General features: G+C 45.1%; 1 protein-coding gene and 1 pseudogene across 12 annotated transcripts in view; one reads left to right on the top strand and one right to left on the bottom strand.

Moving 5' to 3' along the window:
* LOC124015191 (myosin-10) overlaps window positions 1-6206 on the top strand; it is a 100791-nt gene extending 94585 nt beyond the window's left edge. For 11 of the 12 annotated variants that reach the window (XM_046330218.1, XM_046330215.1, XM_046330216.1 and 8 more), the window contains 3 exons: window positions 2626-2734; window positions 3461-3633; window positions 3838-6206. In XM_046330218.1, the coding sequence (XP_046186174.1) occupies window positions 2626-2734; window positions 3461-3633; window positions 3838-3988 (433 nt within the window). In that variant the 3' untranslated portion in view covers window positions 3989-6206. The remainder of the gene's footprint in view (window positions 1-2625; window positions 2735-3460; window positions 3634-3837) is intronic. The other variant, XR_006835108.1, reaches the window with a different exon arrangement.
* Window positions 6207-11372: 5166 nt separating this feature from the next.
* LOC124015606 lies at window positions 11373-25472 on the bottom strand (annotated as a pseudogene).
* Window positions 25473-25828: the final 356 nt, after the last annotated feature.

Genomic DNA, 25828 nt, shown 5'->3' with positions numbered 1-25828 from the left:
CACTCACGCTTTGAAAGGCTGGTAATGGCTCACATCAACACCATTATCCCAGAAACCCTAGACCCACTCCAATTTGCATACCGCCCCAACAGATCCACACATGATACAATCTCTATTGCATTCCACACTGCCCATTCCCACCTGGACAAAAGGAACGCTTATGTGAGAATGCTCAGCGTTCAACACCATAGTACCCTTAAAGCTCATCATTAAGCTAAGGATCCTGGGACTAAACACCTCTCTCAACAACTGGATCCTGACCTTCCTGACGGGCCGCCCCCAGGTTGTGAGGGTAGATTGCAACACATCTGCCACGCTGATCCTCAACACTGGGTGCGTGCTCAATCCCCTCCTGTACTCCCTGTTCACCCACGACTGCATGGCCAGGCACAACTCCAACACCATCATTACGTTTGCAGACGACACAACACAGTGGAGTGATCACCGACAATGACGAGACAGCCTATAGTAATAAGGTCAGAGACCTGGCCGGATGGTGCCAGAATAACAACCTATCCCTCAACGTAACCAAGACTAAGGAGATAATTGTGGACTACAGGAAAAGGAGGACCGGGCACGCCCCCATTCTCATCGACGGGGCTGTAGTGGAGCAGGTTGAGAGCTTCAAGTTCCTTGGTGTCCACATCAACAACAAACTAGAATGGTCTAAACACACCAAGACAGACGTGAAGAGGGCACGACAAAGCCTATTCCCCCTCAGGAAACTAAAAATATTTGGCATGGGTCCTGAGATCCTCAAAAGGTTCTACAGATGCAACATCGAGATCATCCTGACTGGTTGCGTCACTGCCTGTACGGCAATTGCTCGGCCTCTTACCGCTAGGCACTACAGAGGGTGGTGCGTACGTCCCAGTACATCACTGGGGCTAAACTGCCTGCCATCCAAGACCTCTACACCAGGCGGTGCCAGAGGAAGGCATTAAAAATTGTCAAAGACCCGAGCCACCCCAGTCATAAACTGTTCCCTCTACTACCACATAAAAAGCGGTACCAGAGTGCCAAGTCTAGGACAAAAAGGCTTCTCAACAGTTTTTACCCCCAAGCCATAAGACTCCTGAACAGGTAATCAAATGGCTACCCAGACTATTTGCATTGTTTCACTCTAAGGTTGTATTCGGCACACGTGACAAATAAACTTTGATTTGATTTGAAATGTTTGGGGTCACTTAGACATTTCCTTGCTTGTGTCCTTCAAACTTTTCTTTCGTCAAAGATTCCTCCATTTGCAGCAATTACAGACTTGCAGACCTTTGGCATTCCAGTTGTCAATTTGTTTCCTGAAGCAACTCCCACAAGTTGGATTGGCTTGATGGGCACTTCTTAAGGTACCATACTGTCAAGCTGCTCCCACAACAGCTCAATAGGGTTGATATCCGGTGACTGTGCTCTGCCACTCCATTATAAAACAACATTATAGCATGACGTTGCAAAATGGAGTGATAGCCTTCCTTCTTCAAGATCTGTTTTACCCTGTACAAATCTCCCACTTTACCACCAACAAAGCACCCACCAGATCATCACATTGCCTCCCCATGCTTGACAGATGGCGTCAAGTACTCCTGCAGCATCTTTTGATTTTTTCTGCATCTCTCGAATGTTCTTCTTTGTGATCCGAACACCTCAAACATAGATTTGTCTGTCCATAACACTTTTTTCCAGTCTTCCTCTGTCCAGTGTCTGTGTTCTTTTTCCCATCTTAATCTTTTATTTTTATTGGCCAGTCTGAGATATGGCTTTTTTTTCTTTCAACTCTGCCTAGAAGGACAGCATCCCAGACTTTCCTCTTCACTGTTGACGTTGAGACTGGTGTTTTGTGGGTACTATTTAATGAAGCTGCCAGTTGAGGACTTGTGAGTCGTCTCTTTCTCAAACTAGACACTCTAATGTACTTGTCCTCTTGATCTGTTGTGCACCGGGGCCTCCCACTCCTCTTTCTATTTTGGTTACAGCCCGTTTGCGCTGTTCTGTGAAGGGAATAGTACACAGCATTGTATGAGATCTTCAGTTTCTTGGCAATTTCTTGCATGGAATTGGGTTCGTTTCTCAGAACAAGAATAGACTGGTGAGTTTCAGAAGAAAGTTCTTTGTTTCTGGCCATTTTGAGGCTGTAATCGAACCCACAAATACTGATGCCCCAGGTACTCAATTAAAGAAGGCCGGTTTTATTGCTTCTTTAATCAGCACAACAGTTTTCAGCTGTGCTAACATAATTGCAAAAGGGTTTTCTAATGATCAATTAGCCTTTTAAAATTATAAACTTGGATTAGCTCATTAGAACACAGGAGTGATGGTTGCTGAGAATGGGTCTCTGTATGCCTATGTAGATATTCCATAAAAAATCTACAATAGTCATTTACAACATGAACAATGTCTACACTGTATTTCTGATCAATTTGAGGTTATTTAATGGACAAAAAATGAGCTTTTCTTTCAAAAACAAGGAAATGTCTTAGTGACCCCAATCTTTTGAATGGTAGTGTATGAGGTTGCCTAATGTGGAGTCTTTCACTACATCCTGATGCAAATGTATGTCCCCATTAGATATGAGTCAGTCAGGGTGACACTATTTACACACTTTCCCGTTATCACTCTTTTTCCTCTCAGGGAGAGGGCAGCGGCCAATAAGATCGTCCGTCGCACGGAGAAGAAGCTGAAAGAGGTGGTAATTCAGGTGGAGGACGAGCGTCGCCATGCCGACCAGTACAAAGAACAGGTGAGTGGTCGTTTTGGGTCCACGGTGAACTTGAAACAGTCTGTTCTGACATTTAGAAAGGGTGAGTTAAAGGCCATGGATGCCAGGTTAGCTACTAATTCACTCTATAATCAGTGTCTCTGTGTCATCTGTGCTGAAGCTCTCTCTCACTCTCCTATTCCCACCCACGCTCTTCTGTAGCTTTGGTTCTCTCTCTCTCCTATTCCCACCCACACTCTTCTGTAGCTTTGGTTCTCTTCTCCTATTCCCACCCATGCTATTCTGTAGCTTTGGTTCTCTCTCTCTCTCCTATTCCCACCCACGCTCTTCTGTGGCTTTGGTTCTCTCTCTCTCCTATTCCCACCCACGCTCTTCTGTAGCTTTGGTTCTCTCTCTCTCTCCTATTCCCACCCATGCTCTTCTGTAGCTTTGGTTCTCTCTCTCTCTCTCTCTCTCTCTCTCTCTCTCTCTCTCTCTCTCTCTCTCTCTCTCTCTCATTCCCACCGACTCTCTTCAGTAGCTTTGTTTCTCTCTCAATTCTTCTGTCCCAAACTTTTGTCTTCAAACTTTAATTTCCATCCTTGTTTTTCCAATTTCTATCCCACCTTTTGTCTATCTCCCCCCTCTTCTCCATATCTCTCTTTCTTGCTCTCTCGCTCTCTGTGTTTTAATCTTGAATTGGCCCATGAATTTGCTATGTAAATACATTGAATTGTGCCAATAAAATTATAATTCTCCCCCTGTCAGTTGGAGAAGGCCAACTCTCGTATGAAGCAGCTGAAGCGTCAGCTGGAGGAGGCTGAGGAGGAGGCTACCAGAGCCAACGCCTCCCGTAGGAAACTACAGAGGGAGCTGGACGACGCCACCGAGGCCAGCGAGGGCCTGACGCGCGAAGTCAACACACTCAAGAACCGCCTCAGGTACAGCCTCTCATACACTTCACATAGTTATTTATGCCCATCGGCGTTCCCTCTGCCAGTTTCTTTAAAACAAAGAAGACATTCATTGTTATCATTTCCCCTACATGTTCATCAACACTCCTATAGATGCAACAGGACACACACACTGTCATAGATCTGTGGGTGTGATAAATGACCATGTATGTATTTGCCTGTTCTCCTCAGGCGTGGAGGCCCCATCAGCTTCTCGTCTAGCCGTTCAGGCCGCAGCCGGCAGCTCCAGATCGACGGAACCTCCGTGGACAATTCTGACGACGACGCCGACAGCCGCGCCAGCGACCACAATGACACGCAAGCCTCCAACCAGACCGAATAGACGCTCCCTGCTAATCCTACCAACCCTATCGATTAGCCAGCCTGGCAGCATGGTGACTACAACACCTCAGCCTCTCCATCTGTCCCTGTCCACGAGTCAACAGCAGGGAGAACCAGGGTCCTGTTCATTAGGAACCAAAACAGAAGAAAACAGTCCGAAACAGGGAAGGACTACCTGGATTTGACTAATAAGAACCGCTCGTTTTCATTTTCCATTGAAAGATGCTTTCAAACGTTTTGCTACGGTGTGTTCTAATGAATACGACCTAGACCACCCCACCCCCCAGAAATGCTCCCTACCTAAGGATGACGAAACAATTACTCCCACTTGAGCGGCTTACTCTGCCTTACTCTAACGTTACTCTAACAATATTCCTACTCTACTCTGGCTAGCTGCTCGGCCCGGCGAGTGTCCCAACGATCTTAATATAGTCCTCCCTAGGCGTGGAATTATGTGCTCCACTTAAATGAATATGTAAACTTATGTACAAGTGATTTTTACTTATGAACTATGCGTGTGTGCACATGTGAGTATGTAAGGTATGTGTATGCCCCTGAACGCCAAACTGCAAAGAAAGGAGCGAAACTAGGAAACATTCACTTTAGTCATCCTCCTCCCACACGAAACAAAACATTGTCTTGTAATACAAGTGTGTCACCAAATGTAAAGCCATCATCTCTCCCCTGGCTTAAAGCAGGCCTAACAAAACTCTGTCCACTCCGATGATAGTCCTATTCAACAATAGGTCAGAGGTCAATGGACTGCCTCCGCTTCCCTCATTGCATGAGTCTCTTCCTGATGTACAGACTATTGTTCCGCTTCTAAACACTACAATGAAACAAGATGGTGGATTCACACAGTCTAACCTGTTCTGGGAGAAAAAAGTAGAACGGAAAGGATGTTTTAACTGTGTAAAGCTTTTCTCCACTTGCCACAGCATCTCGTCACAACACTTTAAAAACAATTGGTAACTGACTTATAACAATCGCATAGGTCATGATTGACGTTTTTTGTTGTTGTATTTTGACTAATTGGAACACTATTTTTCCTGTTGTTCAGGAAGAAGGGTTGAAAGCAGTGAAGTGTGGTAGATAGAGTGGCTTAGATAGATGGTCGCTGGCGTAAGTATCACAGAGAATCGCTGGAAACTGCACATAACTGCACAATGAGTGTTCATATGCCCCTGTAACTGGAGCCAGGAAACCCCAAGCTTCTCTCATGAGTGGTCCCATGATGTACAATACAGCCTCTTAGTCCAACACGAATGATGAGAGCTTCGATTGAACGTGTAGTTTGGCTAGCTAAAGCCTACTTCTCAGAGCAAGGGAGACTGCCATCTCACTTTGTTTGTGCCATGGTTTGGTAGCAAAGTAGGACCCCCAACTCTCTCTTATAATACGTTGACACACCAACTACCAAGCACTTAGTATTCCTAGATATAACAGCCTTCTATTGGGGATAGCATCTCAAAGTTCTAAACTATTAAGCCACTCTTAACGTCTCAGAAGGTCCATATCCATCAGCGCTCTCTATTGTTCCTTTGGCATCTCTGTTCAGTATAAAAGAGGGTAATGTATGGAAACTGCCACATTCATTTGACTTTTACGCCAATGTTAGCTCAGCTGTAATGACATGTTTCTTTAAAGTGCCTTAGACACTAGATAAGAACATTAGTGGGTAATGCACGGTGAGCACCTGTATTAAACAGAAAGACGTGTAGGTGTACACCTGTATTAAACAGAAAGATGTGTAGGTGTACACCTGTATTAAACAGAAAGATGTGTAGGTGTACACCTGTATTAAACAGAAAGATGTGTAGGTGTACACCTGTATTAAACAGAAAGACGTGTAGGTGTACACCTGTATTAAACAGAAAGACGTGTAGGTGTACACCTGTATTAAACAGAAAGATGTGTAGGTGTACACCTGTATTAAACAGAAAGACGTGTAGGTGTACACCTGTATTAAACAGAAAGATGTGTAGGTGTACACCTGTATTAAACAGAAAGACGTGTAGGTGTACACCTGTATTAAACAGAAAGACGTGTAGGTGTACACCTGTATTAAACAGAAAGATGTGTAGGTGTACACCTGTATTAAACAGAAAGATGTGTAGGTGTACACCTGTATTAAACAGAAAGATGTGTAGGTGTACACCTGTATTAAACAGAAAGATGTGTAGGTGTACACCTGTATTAAACAGAAAGATGTGTAGGTGTACACCTGTATTAAACAGAAAGATGTGTAGGTGTACACCTGTATTAAACAGAAAGATGTGTAGGTGTACACCTGTATTAAACAGAAAGATGTGTAGGTGTACACCTGTTTTAAACAGAAAGACGTGTAGGTCTACACCTGTATTAAACAGAAAGACGTGTAGGTCTACACCTGTATTAAACAGAAGGACGTGTAGGTGAGCACCTGTATTAAACAGAAAGATGTGTAGGTGTACACCTGTATTAAACAGAAAGATGTGTAGGTGTACACCTGTATTAAACAGAAAGACGTGTAGGTCTACACCTGTATTAAACAGAAGGACGTGTAGGTGAGCACCTGTATTAAACAGAAAGATGTGTAGGTGTACACCTGTATTAAACAGAAAGATGTGTAGGTGTACACCTGTATTAAACAGAAAGATGTGTAGGTGTACACCTGTATTAAACAGAAAGATGTGTAGGTGTACACCTGTATTAAACAGAAAGATGTGTAGGTGAGCACCTGTATTAAACAGAAAGATGTGTAGGTGAGCACCTGTATTAAACAGAAAGATGTGTAGGTGAGCACCTGTATTAAACAGAAAGACGTGTAGGTGAGCACCTGTATTAAACAGAAAGACGTGTAGGTGTGCACCTGTATTAAACAGAAAGATGTGTAAGTGTACACCTGTATTAAACAGAAAGACGTGTAAGTGTACACCTGTATTAAACAGAAAGACGTGTAGGTGTACACCTGTATTAAACAGAAAGACGTGTAAGTGTACACCTGTATTAAACAGAAAGAGGTGTAGGTGTACACCTGTTTTAAACAGAAAGACGTGTAGGTGAGCACCTGTATTAAACAGAAAGACGTGTAGGTGAGCACCTGTATTAAACAGAAAGACGTGTAGGTGAGCACCTGTATTAAACAGAAAGACGTGTAGGTGTACACCTGTATTAAACAGAAAGACGTGTAGGTGTGCTGTACGTGTTACATAAAAACCTAAAGAGGCAAACCTGGTGAACGGAAAACAAACACTTATTTTTCTTCTTTGTCTTGTGTATTTTTGCTGATGTTTCATATCATAACCAGTGTGCACCTCCTCTCCCGTTCATATACCTGTAGCAATGTCTCCATAGGTAGTGTGTGTGTGGGTCAGAAATCAGTGTTACTATTAACTATGTGAGATGTGGAGCCTTTTGCTCCCCCTTCAAGAGCAGAATGTGATTTCATTTGGTGAAAAGCTTTAACATCCATGATGTAGTTTTACTTGTGTTTGTATTATTATTCTCAGACTGGCTGTTGACGACCAGGCTTTCATTACAACTGCAAATACACCCCCACCCCCATTTTATTTCTTGTTTGCCTCCTGTATTTCTAGACTACAGACATTTTTTTTGTAAAAGAAAATAAAGCATATTCATTGTAGAAATAATATGATTCCAGTTTGTCCTGAGCAGAGGAGCCCCTAGAGACTTTCAATTCAGTCAAGCATGTTTCTCTCCCCAAATTGGAGAGCACAGTGAGTAGCTACACCTGAAGGGCATGGACATATATGATGGGTTGTTTTAGGGAAGTGGTCTAAATTCAGTAAGGGGTTGGGAATAGTTAGAAAACAAAAGCTGCTCTGTGATTTGAACCAGGGACCTGCTTCAGATGGCAACCCAAATGTTATACTCTCCACCAGCTGTGGGGCAACATCATTGGCGTAGCCAGAAACTTGTCAGGTGGGCCTGTATCAATTTGGGTAGCTAACTTCCTGAAATTTTGCCATCGGGCAGAGGAAAATGGGCTGTTGAATAGCTCATTACATGCTATTGTACAGATTTTGCCATGAGCCTGAGAGAAAATGTTGCATTTTTAGAGCAGATTACAGCTAAAATATAGGTGTTGATTGATAAAGGTACTGGATTATGAGTTGGCTTGTTTGCTAAATGAACAAATGAAATAGGCAGTAGCATGGTGATTATAGCCATAGAAGCACAGTGGCAAATGGCTCAATGCATTTAAATTCATGGATTATTGGGGGTGTGGCTTTGTTAGTTCTTTTTGGCAACCCATCCAGTGAGAGTGAATGTCAATCCAGGTAATCTGTTCTGTTATATTGAATCAAATCTGACTAACACAATGCACTGCTTGCTATGAATTCTATCTGTTGGTATTTGCATATTTAGGTAAAAAGAATATGTCCTGTTTGGAACATTTGACAAGAGCAGATTTCTTTTGTTGTTGCTCAATCTGAGTGGGTGCCCTGGGCAGGTGAGCGGAAGGGCTCTACCACATGGCTTTCACCAGTCCAGTCATTTCTAATCAGTTACTTTAAGGGAGGAACAAAGGATGCACTTTTTAAAGAATCCAAACCGGGCCAAGAACTGGGAAAACTCCAGAGCCTTCCACAAAGCTAGGGTCTGTTGTTACCTGGGACACAATGGCATGGGTGAGAAAGGTCAAAGAGCAACACGTGTAATGATGTAATTTGACAGTAAGGGCTCGATTAGATCCGTTGAAGATCCGGGATATAGCGTGATTGAGGTTTAAAGGCAATGTCTACGCATTTGCAGGAGACTGCATTCACAGTAAACGCTGGTGACATCCACTCAATAGGAAATTACCTTTACATTTCAACCGCATTGTGGCACGGATCTTAAACCTTATGGATTGATTCGAGCTCTGACCTTTCCAGGGTACAGAAAGTGAACACGAATGTTGACATAATTGAGGGACATGGAGTTATGACAAACGTATGAAAAAAATGTATTGCCACGTCTTAAGGCTCCCGAGTGCCTCGTTGTTTCACTTGTGGCTCCCGAATGGCGCAGCAGTCTAAGGCACTGCATCTCAGTGCAAGAGGTGTCACTACAGTCCCTGGTTCGAATCCAGGCTGTATCACATCAGGCAGTGATTGGGAGTCCCATAGGGTGGCTCACAATTGCCCCAGCGTCCTCCAGATTTGTCTGGGGTAGGTCATCATTGTAAATAAGAATTTGTTCCTAACTGGCTACTGGCTTGCCTAACTGCCTTGGCTAGTTAAAGAAAGGCTAAATAAATGAGCGTTTTAGTTTTAGTTTGCGTTTTAGTTTGCGTGCTAGAAATGACCTCTAACACGGAACCCAAACCGGCTGCGCGCGTGCGCTATCGTGCATACATGTATTTTGCCCCCCACACCAAACGCGATTACGACAGCAGGTTAAAATATCAATACAAACTCTGAACCAATGACATTAATTTGGGGACAGGTCGAAAAGCATTAACATGTATGGCAATTTAGCTTGCACTTGCTAGATAACGTTAATTTGTCCTATTTAGCTAGCTTGCTGTTGCTAGCTAATTTGTTAACATATAAACATTGAGTTATTTTACCTGAAATGCACAAGGACCTCTACTCTGACAATTAATCCACACATAAAACGACCAACCGAATCGTTTCTAGTCATCTCTCCTCCTTCCAGACTTCTTCATAGTTTAATTTATATGATGATCCATCTAAACTTTCATTGTATTACCACGACTACCTGCAAAACAGTTAGTCTTTCAATCACCTACTTCTGCAAACCAATGAGGAGATGGGAGGCAGGACTTGCAGCGCGATCTGCTTCAGAAATAGGAATGAGTTCTATTTTAGCCCTTGGCGTCGCACACGCTCGTTGGCGCGCGCGAGCAGTGTGGGTGCAATAATTTAATAACATGGATTTCTACATTTATTTTGCGACGCTCGCGCACGCCACGTGTCCGGTCTGTTCAGCATGTTAAGGCGGGAACATTATCTGTATATCGGATTTTAAAGACAAAGGAAGTAAGGGCTCTAACAGATGTCTCGATAGCGTAGTTTTGCCCTACCTTCAGGACTTCCTTCTTTTTAAAGACAGCTGTCACAATGGAGGACGGAAGAAAGAGAGCACAAAGAAATGACTCAGGCCCCATTGAAAACCAACTGTATTTTATTCCATAAATCGACACACAAAAATAATCTACAAAAGAGACCGAATTAAGTAACCAGTTAACATGAAATGTAATCTTTACCCGCCCCAAAAGCACAAAAGCTTTAAAATGTCACCTCCTGCTCGTCACAGAAAGAAACAACTTTTCACCATGACATCCTGACAGACCAGACAGACAACACTCATGGGTACATTTCAAAGAGAATGTTGATAAGAACACACGCACACTGACCAAGGCACCCCATCTACATGCTAGGAAACTCATCTTTGGCGCCATCCTTGGTGCAGTTGGTCGACATTCATACTGACATTGGAAGGAGGGATGAAGGATGATAAGAGATGGACAGAGGCAAGAAAGCAAGAGGTCCCTCCCCTGACTTTCTCCCCCAATGGGTTTTGAGAAGACTAGGAGAGAGGAATTGAGGAGTATGCTATTGAGATCTTCCCAGATATAGGAAGAGAGTAAGGAAGAACAATTTCTAGAGGTATTCAGCAGGTGAGAAGGGAGAGTTCTTTAGATGAGAAAAAGGACTCAGACATACATACACACAAACATTCGCAACTTCCAAAAATACATTGACAGCTGAGTAAGAGGTTGAAAGCCAAGCGACGACTTGCACTTTTGCATTGAAGCATTTATAGTCCTGCATAGTTCTTTAATTAAACTTACAAACTAAGGCGTTTTGTCATATTGAGTTGAGTGTTTTGAGTTGATAGTTTTTTTACAAAGTTAATTAATTACAATTTTAAAAAAAAAAGTTCAAGTAGGCTACAATCTCGCATCTCTGTCCCCTCTCTCACGCTCCACTCCTCTTTCCAAAAGAGTCTAGCTTTTACAGTTCAAGTTTTTTCTCCAGAAAAGGTCCAGTGTGATTATACAGCACCAAAGACACGCTGAGCAAGAGAGGGGAATACTCACTCTCTCAAACACACACAACAGAGAAAAGGGGGTATGCAATTTGCACACACACAGCACAGACTGACCTGGAAAGAAAATACAATATATAATAATATATGTAGGTTGTGTACACACACACACACACACACACACACACACACACACACACACACACACACACACACACACACACACACACACACACACACACACACACACACACACACACACACACACACACACACACACACACACACACACACACACACACACACACACACAATCTCACCGGGCACACTCATACCTCTAAATATTTTATTTATCCCTGTGTAAATTACAAATAATTTATAAATTTTTATATTAGCTGTACTACCTTAACAGTCAGTTGTGGGGAGCAGAGGCGACTTAAAAACACTCTATGGACACGCCATCTCACATCGGAGACAAGTTAACAACTACCTTCCTCAGACAGTCAAGACAATGACCCCAAAATAATTTATACTCAAATCTGCTTTAGACGAGAAAAAATAAAAACAGACTTAAATTCAAATTAAATTACTTAGCTAACAGCGTGCTCCCTCTCCTGGGTGGTTTTCGTTACGGAACGGACACACTGGTAGCGTTTGCAGGTCGAGAGTACTTTGCACCTCTGAACAGAGTGCCAGCCATAATTTGCAAACTGATTCTACATGTAGAATCAAGCGAAAATGTCAGCAATCAAACCCTCACCGGTGGGGTGGTCCGTGAAACAGACCGCGCCAAACAAACGGCAAATAGATCGACATTCGTTGTGGTATGTGCGCTCCGTTGGTGCACAACATAGCAAAACTATTTTTAAACGAAAACCAGGGTTCAGGCAGTCCTTCCTTGTTTCTGTATTTGTTTTTCTACGTTTGGAGCCTAATGAATACGACCCTGTCCTCATTCCACAGTGATAAAGGTCGGTCATGTAAACATGTTGACAAGAAAATAAATGTAAGAAAAAAAAATCATTATCATTCACCCCAGGTCCATTTTATACCCCGTAATCATAAAAATACAGTTAAATTAAATTCATAAATCGTCATGGTGAGGGGTAATCGATTCTTCAGGTCCATATTGAGGGAAGAAGGCTCCTCTCCCCGGTATTATTACATCATTGTGTCCATCTTTCCAATCAAAGTGATCCTAGTGGACATCTCGATGTCACTCTCTGTCCCCGTCTCTATTGGTCAGTGGGACTTCCTCTTCATGTCGCCACCCTGGCTTTGGTTCGCATCTGAGGTGGGGGGGGGTTAAAATAATTTGTTACATCATGTGTAAATGCATGATGCAGAAAAATACTGAACACACAGGGAGGAGATGCTTCATCGACAGACAAGACACGTGCTTCTAGTGTTAACTTAGTCATGCAGTAATACGGGCATGCAGATCACCGCTAACATCGAAGCAGGCAGACAGGTTGGGAAAGAAGAATTTACAGCCAAACGGTGAGTGAGCGATATCAACATGACGCAGGGAATGACAACACAAATGGAAGAAGGGAAGAGGAGGAGGGAGGTAGAGGAGGAGGGAGGTAGAGGAGGAGGGAGGTAGAGGAGGAGGGAGGTAGGAGGAGGAGGGAGGTAAGGGAGGAGGGAGGTAAGGGAGGAGGTGTGAAGTTTACCTGAGAAAGCAAGCTGCAAGTGAGGAGGTAGAGCAGCCTGTGACCCTGACTGGAGACTCTTATACAGATCTGAGGAGATATGGAGGGAGGGAGGGATGGACAGACGAGAGGAAGAAAGAGTGAGGAGGTTAAAAAAGGGAAGGATGAAGAGGGGGAAGGGGTTGAGGAGAATAAAGGTGAGAAAAGGAACATTAAAAGATGAAAGTAGAATTTGAGTAAAAGATAAAAATCAGAAAGTGAGGGCAGATAATGGGGAGGATAGATGGATGGACGGTGGGGGAGAAGGAGTGAGGGATTGGATGAGAAAACGAGATGGGCGGGGCAAGAGGGTTACAGTGAGAAACCTTTAGCATAGGCACATTAGAGCTGATTATACTTCAGTGTGGATCCACAGCACACACACACACACGCACACACTGCACACCACAACACTGACCATGAGTAACACAAACTAAGACTAGATGAATCTCAAGGGACCACAAATAAATCTAGCTGCGGCTCCATTTATTTTGCCATCTTAATAAACACTGATTTTCTTTGTCATTTGATCAAATTCATCCGATAAAATGTCATACTAATGAAGTAGTACGTTATGTAAAGACTTTTACCACATCATGATGTACAGTACAGACTTTCTCAGTGGTATTAAGAGCCCTAAAAGTTTTACTGAACCGTAGAGAACAAATGCTATATTTTTGCTCCTATAAATTTGCAAGCCCGGTGCTTTGAAAGATCACAGTCTTGTGGAGCCACTGCCAGTTGGGAACCGGTTGCCAATTACTCACCCATTAAGTCGCTCTGTGAGAGGCTGTATCCTGAGTTGGCGCCCGTGCCCAGGCCGCTGACCCCTGGGGCACCAGGAGGAGTGAAGTTGAGCAGCGATGGGAACTGGAAGGGCAGTGAGACAGGCACTAGCCCCCCCAGCATCCCAAAGCCAAGTGGCCCGCCCAGGAGGGGACTGCCAGCTGACACCTAGGGGGAAGGGGGAGGGAGAAAGAGAAAAGGGATCAGGTGACTCAACTTGGTGACAAAGTGCCTGACACAATCTCTTCCTTTCTTTTCTGTTCTGACGACGTGGCCAAACCTTTGCAGAACAGACTCAAAACTCAAGCGAGAAAAATGCAGTCAGTATGTAAGAGGTGCTTCTCTTGATCCTGTTTTTCACACTTCTTGGCACTTTCTGGTCACATGTGATTGGCTGACTCACCTGCGTCAGGTGTGAGGTGACGGAGGGTGTGGCCATGGTTGCCGTGGGCACCCGACTGCCTACAGCCTTGGCCCCGCCCACGGCCCTCTGTCTCTGTCCGTGACTGGTCGAGACTGTGCCGGAGGGGGAGGGGCTGTTGTCCGGGCGACTGGTGACGGGCGACATGCGCATGGGGCTGCTGTTGGAGGTAGCGCTGCTAACGCTACTACTGCTAATGACAGACGGAGCCTTCTGGCTCCCCGCGAAGCTATAACTGCCCTGGCCCGACTTCACCTGACCCCCACCTTGGACACTAAATGGGGGGGCGGAAGCTGGCAGTCTTGGGGGACTGGTATTGGAGAGGGCTGGAGATCATTTGAGAGTGAGAGAGAAGGTTGGAAGAGGAGGAGGAAGGGGAGGAGATGGGAGGAGGGGTTGGGGCAGGGGGGCGAGGGGTGAGCTTGATGATGGGGGAGGAGTTGTTGCTGTGGGAGGACTTGGTGAGGGTTGCCTGCATGGGGGTGATGAAGTTGGACTGGTGGTGGGGCTTGGATTTGCCCTGGTGGTGGGAGGGGGACTGGGAGGGTGAGGAGCCCACCGTGGAGGTGAGGTAGGAGGGTTGCTGGGGGCTCTTGGAGTTGAGCTGCTGAGGGCTCTTGGAGTTGAGCTGCTGGGGGTGTGAGTGGGAGTTGGTGGCACGGGACTGAGGGGAGGGGGAGGGCATGTTGCTCATCATGGCACCGCCATTACTACTGCTGTTGGCTTTGACACTGCTCTTCCCCAGTCCTGGTATTGCCAACCCCATGCCCAGTGCGACCTTCTGATGGGGAGGCAGGAGCGGAGAGGCTGTGGGAGGGGGACGCTGCTTGGTGGGCGGGGAGGGGGACGACGGTGGGTGGAGCTTACTCCCTCCGGTCATGCCCCCTTGCCTGTGAGTGGAGGTCGCCATGCTGACATTGTGTCTCTGAGTCTGTCCCATAGAGCCTGCCCCTTTCATCATGCCGTACACTCCGTCGGCGCCACGAGACACCAACGTGGCCCCCGCAAGCTGCATGCGAGCCGACGACGCCGTAGAAGTGGAGGGAGAGGTAGATAGTGTGGTCTTAATGTTGGCCATCGATGGCATCGTCAGCATCGTCGACGAGTTGGCGTTTATCTTGGAAAGAGAATGTGAGGTGAGTAGGGAAGACGAGGGGGAGTAGTGAGGGGTGATGGAGGGGGGAGGAGTTGGGGATCTGGAGAGGCGGGGGGAGAGGGGGAGGTGAGGGTGAGGTCAGTGACGCTGCCGTGGGGACCCAGGCCCTTGGCGGCTTGGCTGAGGAAGGCGAGGGCGTGGGAGACGGAATCCAGGGAGGGTGCACGGAGGTCCTCGTCCAGCGAGTCGGACAGGCAGATGGGCTCCGAGGGGGACGAGGAGGTCCCTCGGGCCTGGATGACGGAGGGGGTGGAGGGGATGTGGGGGAGAGAAGGGGTGGTGGCGGTGGGGAGATTGGGCCTCTGCTGGATCCATTGGCCCTCCTGGAATACAGGGAAAGGACAAAGGTTAGCATTGGACTCGCATCAGAACACATGGCACCGCAAGTAATACCAAACAACCATCTTGTAGAAAAGGTTACAAACGTCAGTTGAGAGTGAAGAGATTTCACTGACCTTTGCTTTAGCCCTGGGGGTGGGGACCATCCTTTTCTTGGCCCTGGACAGAGAAACCAATGGTGTGTTAAATTAACATCCGCACAGGAATGCTAATCCATCTGTCAATCAATCATCTGTTTCTTCAGATATACTGTACATCTTCTATCCATATAGTCTATAAATCCCATCACATACTCTGTGTGTGTATATATATATACACTAGTCAGGATCGAGGGAAAGATGAATGGCGCAAAGAGTTCCTTGATGAAAACAAAACATACATATACATATATATATATATATATATACACACACACACACACACACACACACACACACAGAAAGTATTCAGACCCCTTGACTTTTCCAACATTTTGTTACGTTTCAGCCATATTCTAAAATGTATTTAATAGTTTTTTCCCTTCATCAATCTACCCCATTATCACAAAGCAAAAACAGGTCAAGGGAAATAACATTTACATAAGTATTCAGACCCTTTACTCAGGACTTTGTTGAAGCACCTTTGGTAGTGATTACAGCCTCTAGTCTTCTTGGGTATGTAACTAGAAACTTGGCACACCTGAATTTGGGAAGTTTCTCCCATTCTTCTCTGCAGATCCTGTTGGAAGGTGAACCTTCGCCCCAGTCTGAGATCCTGAGCGCTCTGTAGCAGGTTTTCATCAAGGATCTCTTTGCTCCGTTCATCTGTCCCTCGACCCTGACTAGTCTCCCAGTTCCTGATGCTTAAAAACATCCCCACAGCATGATGCTGCCACCACCATGCTTCACCGTAGGGATGGTGCTAGGTTCCTTCCAGACGTGACGCTTGTCATTCAAGCCAAATAGTTCAATCTTGGTTTCATCAGACCAGAGAATCTTGTTTCTCATGGTCTGAGAGTCTTTAGGTGCCTTTTGGCAAACTCCAAGGGGGCTGTCATGTGACTTTTACTGAGGAGAGGCTTCTGTCTGGCCACTAACATAAAGGCCTGATTGGTGGAGTGCTGCAGAGATGGTTGTCCTTCTGAAAGGTTCTCCCATCTCCATAGAGGAACTCTGGAGCTTTGTCAGTGTGACCATCGGGTTCTTGGTCACCTCCCTGACCAAGGTCCTTCTCCCCTGATTGCTCAGTTTGGCTGGGCGGCCAGCTCTAGGCAGACTCTTGCTGGTTCCAAACTTCTTCCATTTAAGAATGATGGAGGCCTCTGTGTTCTTGGGGACCTTCAATGCTGCAGACATTTTTTGGTATCCTTCCTCAGATCTGTGCCTCGACACAATCCTGTCTCGGAGCTCTACGGACAATTCCTTTGACCTCAGTGCTTGGTTTTTGCTCCGTCAACTATGCCTTTCCAAATCATGTACAATCAATTGGATTTACTACAGGTGGACTCCAAACAAGTTGTAGAAACATCTCAAGAATGAGCAATAGAAACAGGATGCACCTGAGCTCAATTTCAAGTCTCATAGCAAAGGGTCTGAATACTAAATAAGGTATTTATGTTTTTCTATTTTGAATAAATTTGCAAAAGATTCTAAAAACCTATTTAGGCTTTGTCATTATGGGGTATTGTGTATAGATTGATGAGGGAAAAAATGTATTTCATCAATTTGAGAATAAGGCTGGAACGTAACAAAATGTGGAAACCGTCAAGGGGTCTGAATACTTTCCGAAGGCCCTGTAGATTTATACTCCGGACTCAGACATTGCTCGTCCTAATATTTCTAAATCACATGATTTTACTTTTTAGATTCGTGTGCATTGTTGTGCATTGTTAGATATTGCTGCACTGTTGGAGCTGGGAACACAAGCATTTCGCTACACCCGCAATAACATTTGCGAGATATGGATATGTGACTAATAAAATTGGATTCCATCAGTCAATCAGGCATATATACAATAAAAGGTATAATTTCCATTATAACGCCAACTTATTTATAAGGGCCAACTACAGTGGAGATAACTTGCATGTTGACAGTGAGGTGACTGTGTACAACACGGCTCTCCTTGAACAGCATCCTGGCCTGCATCCAGCCCTTGGGCCACAGTGGTTTGACCTCGTTCTCCATGAAGGCCTTGAGGTAATCCTCCACAGAGAGAGAGCACTGAGACGACTCCAGTTCATAGCAGCTCAACTTCACACGCACCAGGTTACACAGCAGCGACCTACACACACACACACACACACACACACACACACACACACACACACACACACACACACACACACACACACACACACACACACACACACACACACACACACACACACACACACACACACACACACACACACACACACACACACACACACACACACACACACACACACACACACACACACACACACACACACACACAGAGCGAGAGACAGAGAAATTAAGAAAGCTTACTAATCTATTATCTTTTCAAATCAACCACTTCCTGTATGACTTAACTCAAGAATTTCACTTTAGTGTCTAGGCCGGATTACTATAAAAGTACTTTGTGACAACTGCTGATGTAAAAATGGCTTCATAAATAAGATTTGATTGAGGGCAGTGGATGGGCCGTCACCTGAGCTTGTCGTCCCAGACAAACTTCTTCCGCGGGCCCATCATCCTCTTTCCCGGCTTCCCCTCGTCCTCCTCCTCTGATCCGTTCTTCTCTCCCTCTCCAGGCTGCTGCCTGCTAGGGTCCAACACACACACCTCAGTACCAACATGTTCTAACAACCTCAATATATACCCGCAGAGGCAGAGATTCATATAAATGAAAGCAGTGATGAACACGGGCAGAGTAGAGCACTAAAAATAACCAAACACCCATTATGGATAAGCGATATAGCATTACAGTATACCAGGGGTACTCAACTACTCTTTCAGAAGGTCCGGTCATTCAAATGTCCTAGGTGGCAAAGGTCAGGATGGATTTCTGTCATTCATCAGCATAGTAACAAACCCAACAACCCCAAACTGTTCAAATTGGTCACATCCTTCTTGTTGTTGGAGAGAAAATGTTGCCGTTTTAAAGCTAATTTCCTGCAATTCTACACATTTTGCCATGTGATACCTGAGTGAATTGCTCAACAAAATTAATTAAATGGGGGCCCGCTGGGGGTCGAGGCCCCTGGGCGTACCCATCTACCTAACATGAGCCATTTGATCAACTGGACATTTCTGACAGGTACTAAATCAAAATCGCTCTCTGTCAGGGAATGACAAACAGCCTAATGCAACATCAAATGTAGAAAAATGTCAAATGTAAAGTCGGGACCCGCGGTCCGTATTGACCCCGTTCTGGGTTCCGCATCAGGACCACAATCCGCCTGTTGAGTATGGCTGCAGTACACTATGGAGTATTGTAAATCTTCTTACTTGGCAGCCTTGACCATGCAGTCCATGCTGTATCGTTGGATCTGCTCGGGCATCACACTGCACACCGCCAGCTTCAGCTTCAACAGGGGCGTACGCAGACGGTCGTCCTGGATGTTGAGGCTAAGCTTCCTGAGGCGTTTGAGAAGGGCCTCTTTATTGCAGGGCACAAACGCTTCCAGGTGAGAATACACCTCCCCACGGAGCCCCATCGGCTGCTCCTGCACCTGCAGCTCAATACTGGGGGAAGAGGGGAGGAGGAGAGAGTGGAGGGAAGGGAGAGGAGCAACAGAGAATTAACAGGAGTGAGAGAAAGGGGGGATGGAGAGAGAATGTTGGTAATCAAGGAAAGGGGATAAAGAAGAGACGACAAAGAATAAAACAATTTTTGCGTGCGAGAGAGAAAGATGTTTGGAGAAATGTAGAACAGAGTGGGGGTGAAAAAGACAGGAAAAGAGATGAACAATCGACTCCAATATCAGCAGTATGACACATTCAGGGTGGAGATGGAGAGAGATGTACAACGTGTCAAAAGAATGACAAACTCACTCCAGTAGGATGTTATTCATATCCAGGGTGAAAAACTTCTTCCTTCCCTCTTGATCAAACTGACGAGAGGCCTGTGAAGAAAGGAGGTTGGTGAGCATACCGTCTTCCATAGAAAGACGCACAACAGCAAAAAGGAGCCTTCCGTGTCAGTTTCAAAATGGCTGCACCGTCATCTTGCCAGTTTTCGCTCATCCTTGATTGGTCACTCTCTCTTTCTTCTCTCCCCCTTTGGCCACCTGTTGTCTGTTGCTAGTCTACCTTTCTTTCATGTGTTTTGCTCTCATCCGCTCTTCCTTTCTGCTCTGCTCCTCTCTAACCTGTCTTTGCATTTTTACCACCCTGTCAAGAAATGCATTACAAATCTTCCAAGAACTGAAACACTATTTTAAGAGATATCACCTTGATCATGGTTGAAGAAAATGGCTGCCACACATTTAAACTGTACAGAATTCCAGGAAGTTACTCAACAATTAAATCAAGGGTTGATCACATAAACATCACATAAACAAATAAATCAATCTATGATAAACTGGAAAAGCCCCATGAGTGCGACTCACCGCCCGTAGGTCCTCGATGCGCTTGATGAGGGGGGCGGGCAGGCCGTCAGGGAGCGGAGGTGGGTGTAGGAGACCCCCTGAAATCCCCAGCCCCCTCCCTAACCCGCCCCCACTCGGCTTCTGCCCTGAAACTCCAATTCCCATCAGGCCATTCTCTCTCCCGGGCGTGGCCACGTGCGGATTAGCAGAGCTGTCCAGAAGGCTGAAGTCCAGGTCACCCAGAAGATCCTGGAGCTCCTTCTCATTTGCCGAGCCCAGCAGTGACATCATGGTGGGGTCCGCGGTGAGCTCGGCCAACGAGACGTCGTTGTTAGCCGCGTTAGCGTGCAGGTGGGAGTTAGCCAGCAGGTGGTTGGCTCGCGGGGCGTTGGCCACGGAGCTACCCACGCCGGGGTGCGGCACGGTGGGGTTCATCTTCCTCATCTCCTGCTTCTCCCGGGTGAAGCGGCGCAACATGGCTGCCAAGCACAACGAGTCCTTCATCAGCTTCTTCCTCTTCTTCTTCTCTGGCCGGTGGATGTTCATCAGAGACGACACTCTGGGTCAGAAAGACAAGAGAGAGGGGTGAAGAGGGGAAAGAGAGTGGGATAGAGGAGAGGGTGAGAGAAGGAAGAAAGAGGAAAGAGAGAGAAAATAGTGAGGTAAGTTATGATGTGTAATCTCGAAGACAAGAAACCTATAAGCAAGGCAATGTCTTGTCAATATGATACAAGGAAAACAACAGTCTCATAATAGCCGCCGGTCTATTTCTGGGAATAGGAGTATTTATGGCAGCGGAGTGATCAGCCTATCAGAGCGTAGCTAATGTAGCCTTTGTTAAGGACACTTGGCCTGTCACACAAGCCCACGGGCCATTCAGAGAGAGCATCACAGTGTGTCATGTCATAGTCAGACATATCTGTACTTGGGTAGGAATGAAGAAAAATATATGTATATGATGAATTTGTCTATTGTATTGCTGAAGTGCATACATTTCAATTTCAGTGCACATTCGGTAGGGTTTGACACAGGGAGGTATGAGAACGGATTCAAAAACCATTACAAGACATTTTGAGGAATGGTTCTTGAAACATGCTCAGTTCTATCTGAGAAATATGCATAGAACCACAATGTCCCCTTAGATGATTTGCTCTTACAGCAAGAACAAAATCATTAGAATTATTCAGCAACCATTCTATCTCATATTGCAATCTGTGAAGGTACAGACATGCCTGACAGGCACAAGAAGCAGCGATGTATCCATCCCACTATCTTATCATCTCACCCTGGTTTGGGCACTCTGTTCTTCCTGGGTTTCTTCTCCTCCGAATTGTTTCCTTCTTTCCTCCTTCGTCTCTTGATCACTTGCTCCTCGCCACCCTTCAGCTCCTGCTAACACCGGAAGGCACAGACACAATTCATGAAAAACCAAATAAATTATTCACAATTATTCTAGTCAGTTCGGGAAGTAAACAAAAATTAACAGATTTTATCATTGATTTTGAAAATAATTATAATTTCTGTTTACTTCCTGAATTGACATCACTGAAATGGAATTGACAACAACTGACTAATACAGTGTCATTTCACTGTATACAATACTTCCTGCCAGTATCCCACCCTTACTCTGGGTTTCACATCCTTGCCCCCTTCCTCTCCCTCGGACTCGGAAGCAGCTCTGAACTGCAGCGTGCCGGTGTTGATGTAGAACCCTCCCAGCTTGGTCGTCAGGGAGGCCGGGACCAGCTCGTCATACTGTCACACAAAACAAAATGGCAGCCGTTACATTCAGAGCATAGATGCACAATACAGAATAACTTCAATGAGTGTCTGACAACAACAACAAAAACATGTCACTCTGGTGAATGTAGGTTAGTGTTTATGGGGTGAGGTTGATTGCTTGTGCGAATTGGTGCCGTGATAGATTGACAGTCTTAAGCACGCTCCAAACAGGAAGCAAAACTCCAGAGCGGAGTTCGCCAGAATAGAGCAGATTCCTGTTTTCTCCACCTATAATACAGCCCAACATGCCTTCTCCACATGAAGGGATGTAAAAGGTCAAAAGTAAAAAAGGGATACTTACAGCCTCCGAGTTGTCAATGAAAGGGTCGGTCTCGTCGTAGCCGAAGCCGATGTCAATCAGATCCTGCATTCTATCCTTCCTCTTCTTCTTTCCTGGTGCATTCACATTGCCCTGTGTCACAGAGGATACATACTTTCACATGTACATACTGTATAACCAGTAGTAATAAACGAGAACAAAATGGCTTATAACCAGATACAACAGGTTTATAAACTAGTACAACTAGCTATTAGCCGGATTTTAAAAAGTCAAACTAATCTTAAAACTAGTATCTTACAAGTGGCGTTATTAGAGCACAAGGTTTTACCACAGCTCCAAAAAAAAAAAGACGTACATATTTGTTCTCAAACTTCTTGGCCAGGGCCTCCACCTGCAGTCGTTCTCTCTCGTCATCGTTGAAAGGGTCGCTAGGGTCAAGGGCAGGAGGCAGGATAAAAGGAGTTGGAGTCTGAGTCGGGGCTGGGGCTGGAGGAGGAGTGTTCTTTTTTGCCTAGAAAGCGGGGGAATGGGTGAGGAAAAGTGTAACTACTGGAACAAAAATGGACTTACCCACAATAAACAAACAACGAACAAAGTAACAAATAATATTGTGTTGTTATTGTACCGGATGTAAATCACATTGTCATGCAATCATATTGCTCAAATAGCATTGGTGAATAAGCATTTGTATTTAGATTTACAACTGGTTTATAAAGTTGTAGTATCACTTGTAATTATACGTTTGAGAACAATATATTATACATTGGGGCAAAAAAGTATTTAGTCAGCCACCAATTGTGCAAGTTCTCCCACTTAAAAAGATGAGGGGCCTGTAATATTCATCATAGGTACACTTCATCTATGACAGACAAATGAGAAAAAAATCCAGAAAATCACATTGTAGGATTTTTAATGAATTTACTTGCAAATTATGGTGGAAAATAAGTATTTGGTCAATAACAAAAGTTTCTCTCAATACTTTGTTATATACCCTTTGTTGGCAATGACAGAGGTCAAATGTTTTCTGTAAGTCTTCACAAGGTTTTCACACACTGTTGCTGGTATTTTGGCCCATTCCTCCATGCAGATCTCCTCTAGAGCAGTGCTGTTTTGGGGCTGTTGCTGGGCAACACAGACTTTCAACTCCCTCCAAAGATTTTCTATGAGATTGAGATCTGGAGACTGGCTAGGCCACTCCAGGACCTTGAAATGCTTCTTACGAAGCCACTCCATTGCCCGGGCGATGTGTTTGGGATCATTGTCATGCTGAAAGACCCAGCCACGTTTCATCTTCAATGCCCTTGCTGATGGCCCCATTCATTCTTTCCTTTACACGGATCAGTCGTCCTTGTCCCTTTGCAGAAAAACAGCCCCAAAGCATGATGTTTCCACCCCCATGCTTCACAGTAGGTATGGTGTTCTTTGGATGAAACTCAGCATTCTTTGTCCTCCAAACACAACGAGTTGAGTTTTTACCAAAGAGCTATATTTTGGTTTCATCTGACCATATGACATTCTCCCAATCTTCTTCTGGATCATCCAAATGCTCACTAGCAAACTTCAGACGGGCCTGGACATGTACTGGCTAAAGCAGGGGGACACGTCTGGCACTGCGGGATTTGAGTCCCTGGCGGCATAGTGTGTTACTGATGCTAGGCTTTGTTACTTTGGTCCCAGCTCTCTGCAGGTCATTCACTAGGTCCCCCCGTGTGGTTCTGGGATTTTTGCTCACTGTTCTTGTGATCATTTTAACCGCATGGGGTGAGATCTTGCGTGGAGCCCCAGATCGAGGGAGATTATCAGTGGTCTTGTATGTCTTTCATTTCCTAATAATTGCTCCCACAGTTGATTTCTTCAAACCAAGCTGCTTACCTATTGCAGATTCAGTCTTCCTAGCCTGGTGCAGGTCTACAATTTTGTTTCTGGTGTCCTTTGACAGTTCTTTGGTCTTGGCCATAGTGGAGTTTGGAGTGTGACTGTTTGAGATTGTGGACAGGTGTCTTTTATAATGATAACAAGTTCAAACAGCTGCCATTAATACAGGTAACGAGTGGAGGACAGAGGAGCCTCTTAAAGAAGATGTTACAGGTCTGTGAGAGCCAGAAATCTTGCTTGTTTGTAGGTGACCAAATACTTATTTTCCACCATAATTTGCAAATAAATTCATTAAAAATCATACAATGTGATTTTCTGGATTTTTCCCCCTCATTTTGTCTGTCATAGTTGAAGTGTACCTATGATGAAAATTACAGGGCTCTCATCTTTTTAAGTGGGATAACTTGCACAATTGGTGGCTGACTAAATAATTTTTGCCCCACTATATACTCAGCATAATTGCTATGCAAATATGTAACAAACAAATAGTAAACTACTCTACCGTGCAATGATGTCTGTACACAACACTGAGTGTCTTAATAACATAACACCGATATTTTACATAACTCCCTGTAGGCAACATCCTGGTACTTCCAAACCTACTCCATCTATTCAGCACTGACTGATCTTCTATATGTCACCCATAGGAGGCTAAACTCAACTGAACTGGGGCACTTCTACGTGCCATATTAATGGCTGTATGACTGGTGTAAACTAACAAGAGTTGGCAAGTTAACAAGAATTGTACACAGGTAGCGCCAGACAACCTTTATCACTGCATGTGCATAAGGAGTGCCTACAACTGTAATCTTGACGTGCCGTTCGAGTTGAGCACCAAGTGATTTGAGTGAATGGCTTCATGAATGGCTGAGTTAGGGTCTTTTGTGTGAAGTCCATGACTGGTAATTTCCTCCTCCCACCGACCACGCTAGTCCGTGGAAAGACAAGATACATCCACGTTCATATCCTATCTTATAACAAGTCCCCACTAACCAAGTTAATAAAATCAACTGGTGTTGATCCATGTCTTTCTTGACCAAACAGAAGGAGTCATACCTGGATGTTTTGGATGAGTTCGCTGTAGTTAAACTCGGCCGACGATTGATCGCTGGGCTCAGACAGAGATAGGTTCAACCGCACGGTAATCCGTTTTCCTTCAGCGTTGTCCTTGTCACTACTAGTTTTGCCGAAAAGCCCACCGCCACCATCTGCCCCGGACGCTTTCGTTTCGACCTCACCATCCGCATCCAAGTCGATGTCGGCCTCGTCATCCTCCAACCGGCGTTTCCTAGTCTCCGTGGCTGATCCCGCAGCGAAGGCCGAGAGGGTGACAAATTGTACTTTTCTCGGTTCGGCCATTTGGATGTGCTGCCTGTCTGAACCTCGCTTCGGACAGACAGCGACAGCGCGAGCTACTTCGCGAAACTACTTCAAATTTGCGAATTGAATGGGTTTGCGCGAAAATGCAATGTCTATTTAGTGGCTAATAAGATGTAAGGGGGTCGTCCGCACCATTCGAACTGAATTTCAGGGGATGAGATGGTCGGGGAAAAGTTGTTTTTTCGGTAGCTACTTGCATCCTCAATTGCTATGGGATCGAGACATTCAAGTTGGCCATCTTGGATTTGAGGAGTAAATAAAATATCAGAGAGAGGTCACTGGGCCTGCGCACACAGACAAAACGGAAGTAGCGTGAGCGAGGGGGGTTATCATAGCCAATCACTGCATTTGCCCCCATTTTAATCCCGCCCCTATCACAATAGGCGATAATAAGAACATCTGAAGAAGATGGCACTAGTATTATGACCTTAACGGATATGTCTTTTGTGAAAGGACATCTTATCAGATCATAGCCCATGTCACCAGAATCATTTTGCTCACTAACATAGAAAATGGATTGGAATCTGTTTTGATGGCATTCTTATGTCATCCATTCAGTCAGTGCTGAAATGCTGAATTGTGGGTTTTTCCACAA

This window comes from Oncorhynchus gorbuscha, linkage group LG26 (genome assembly GCF_021184085.1).
Source record: "Oncorhynchus gorbuscha isolate QuinsamMale2020 ecotype Even-year linkage group LG26, OgorEven_v1.0, whole genome shotgun sequence".
NCBI lineage: Eukaryota > Metazoa > Chordata > Actinopteri > Salmoniformes > Salmonidae > Oncorhynchus > Oncorhynchus gorbuscha.
The sequence above is the reverse complement of the archived record's forward strand: the minus strand, read 5'-3'. Positions and strand labels throughout refer to the sequence as shown.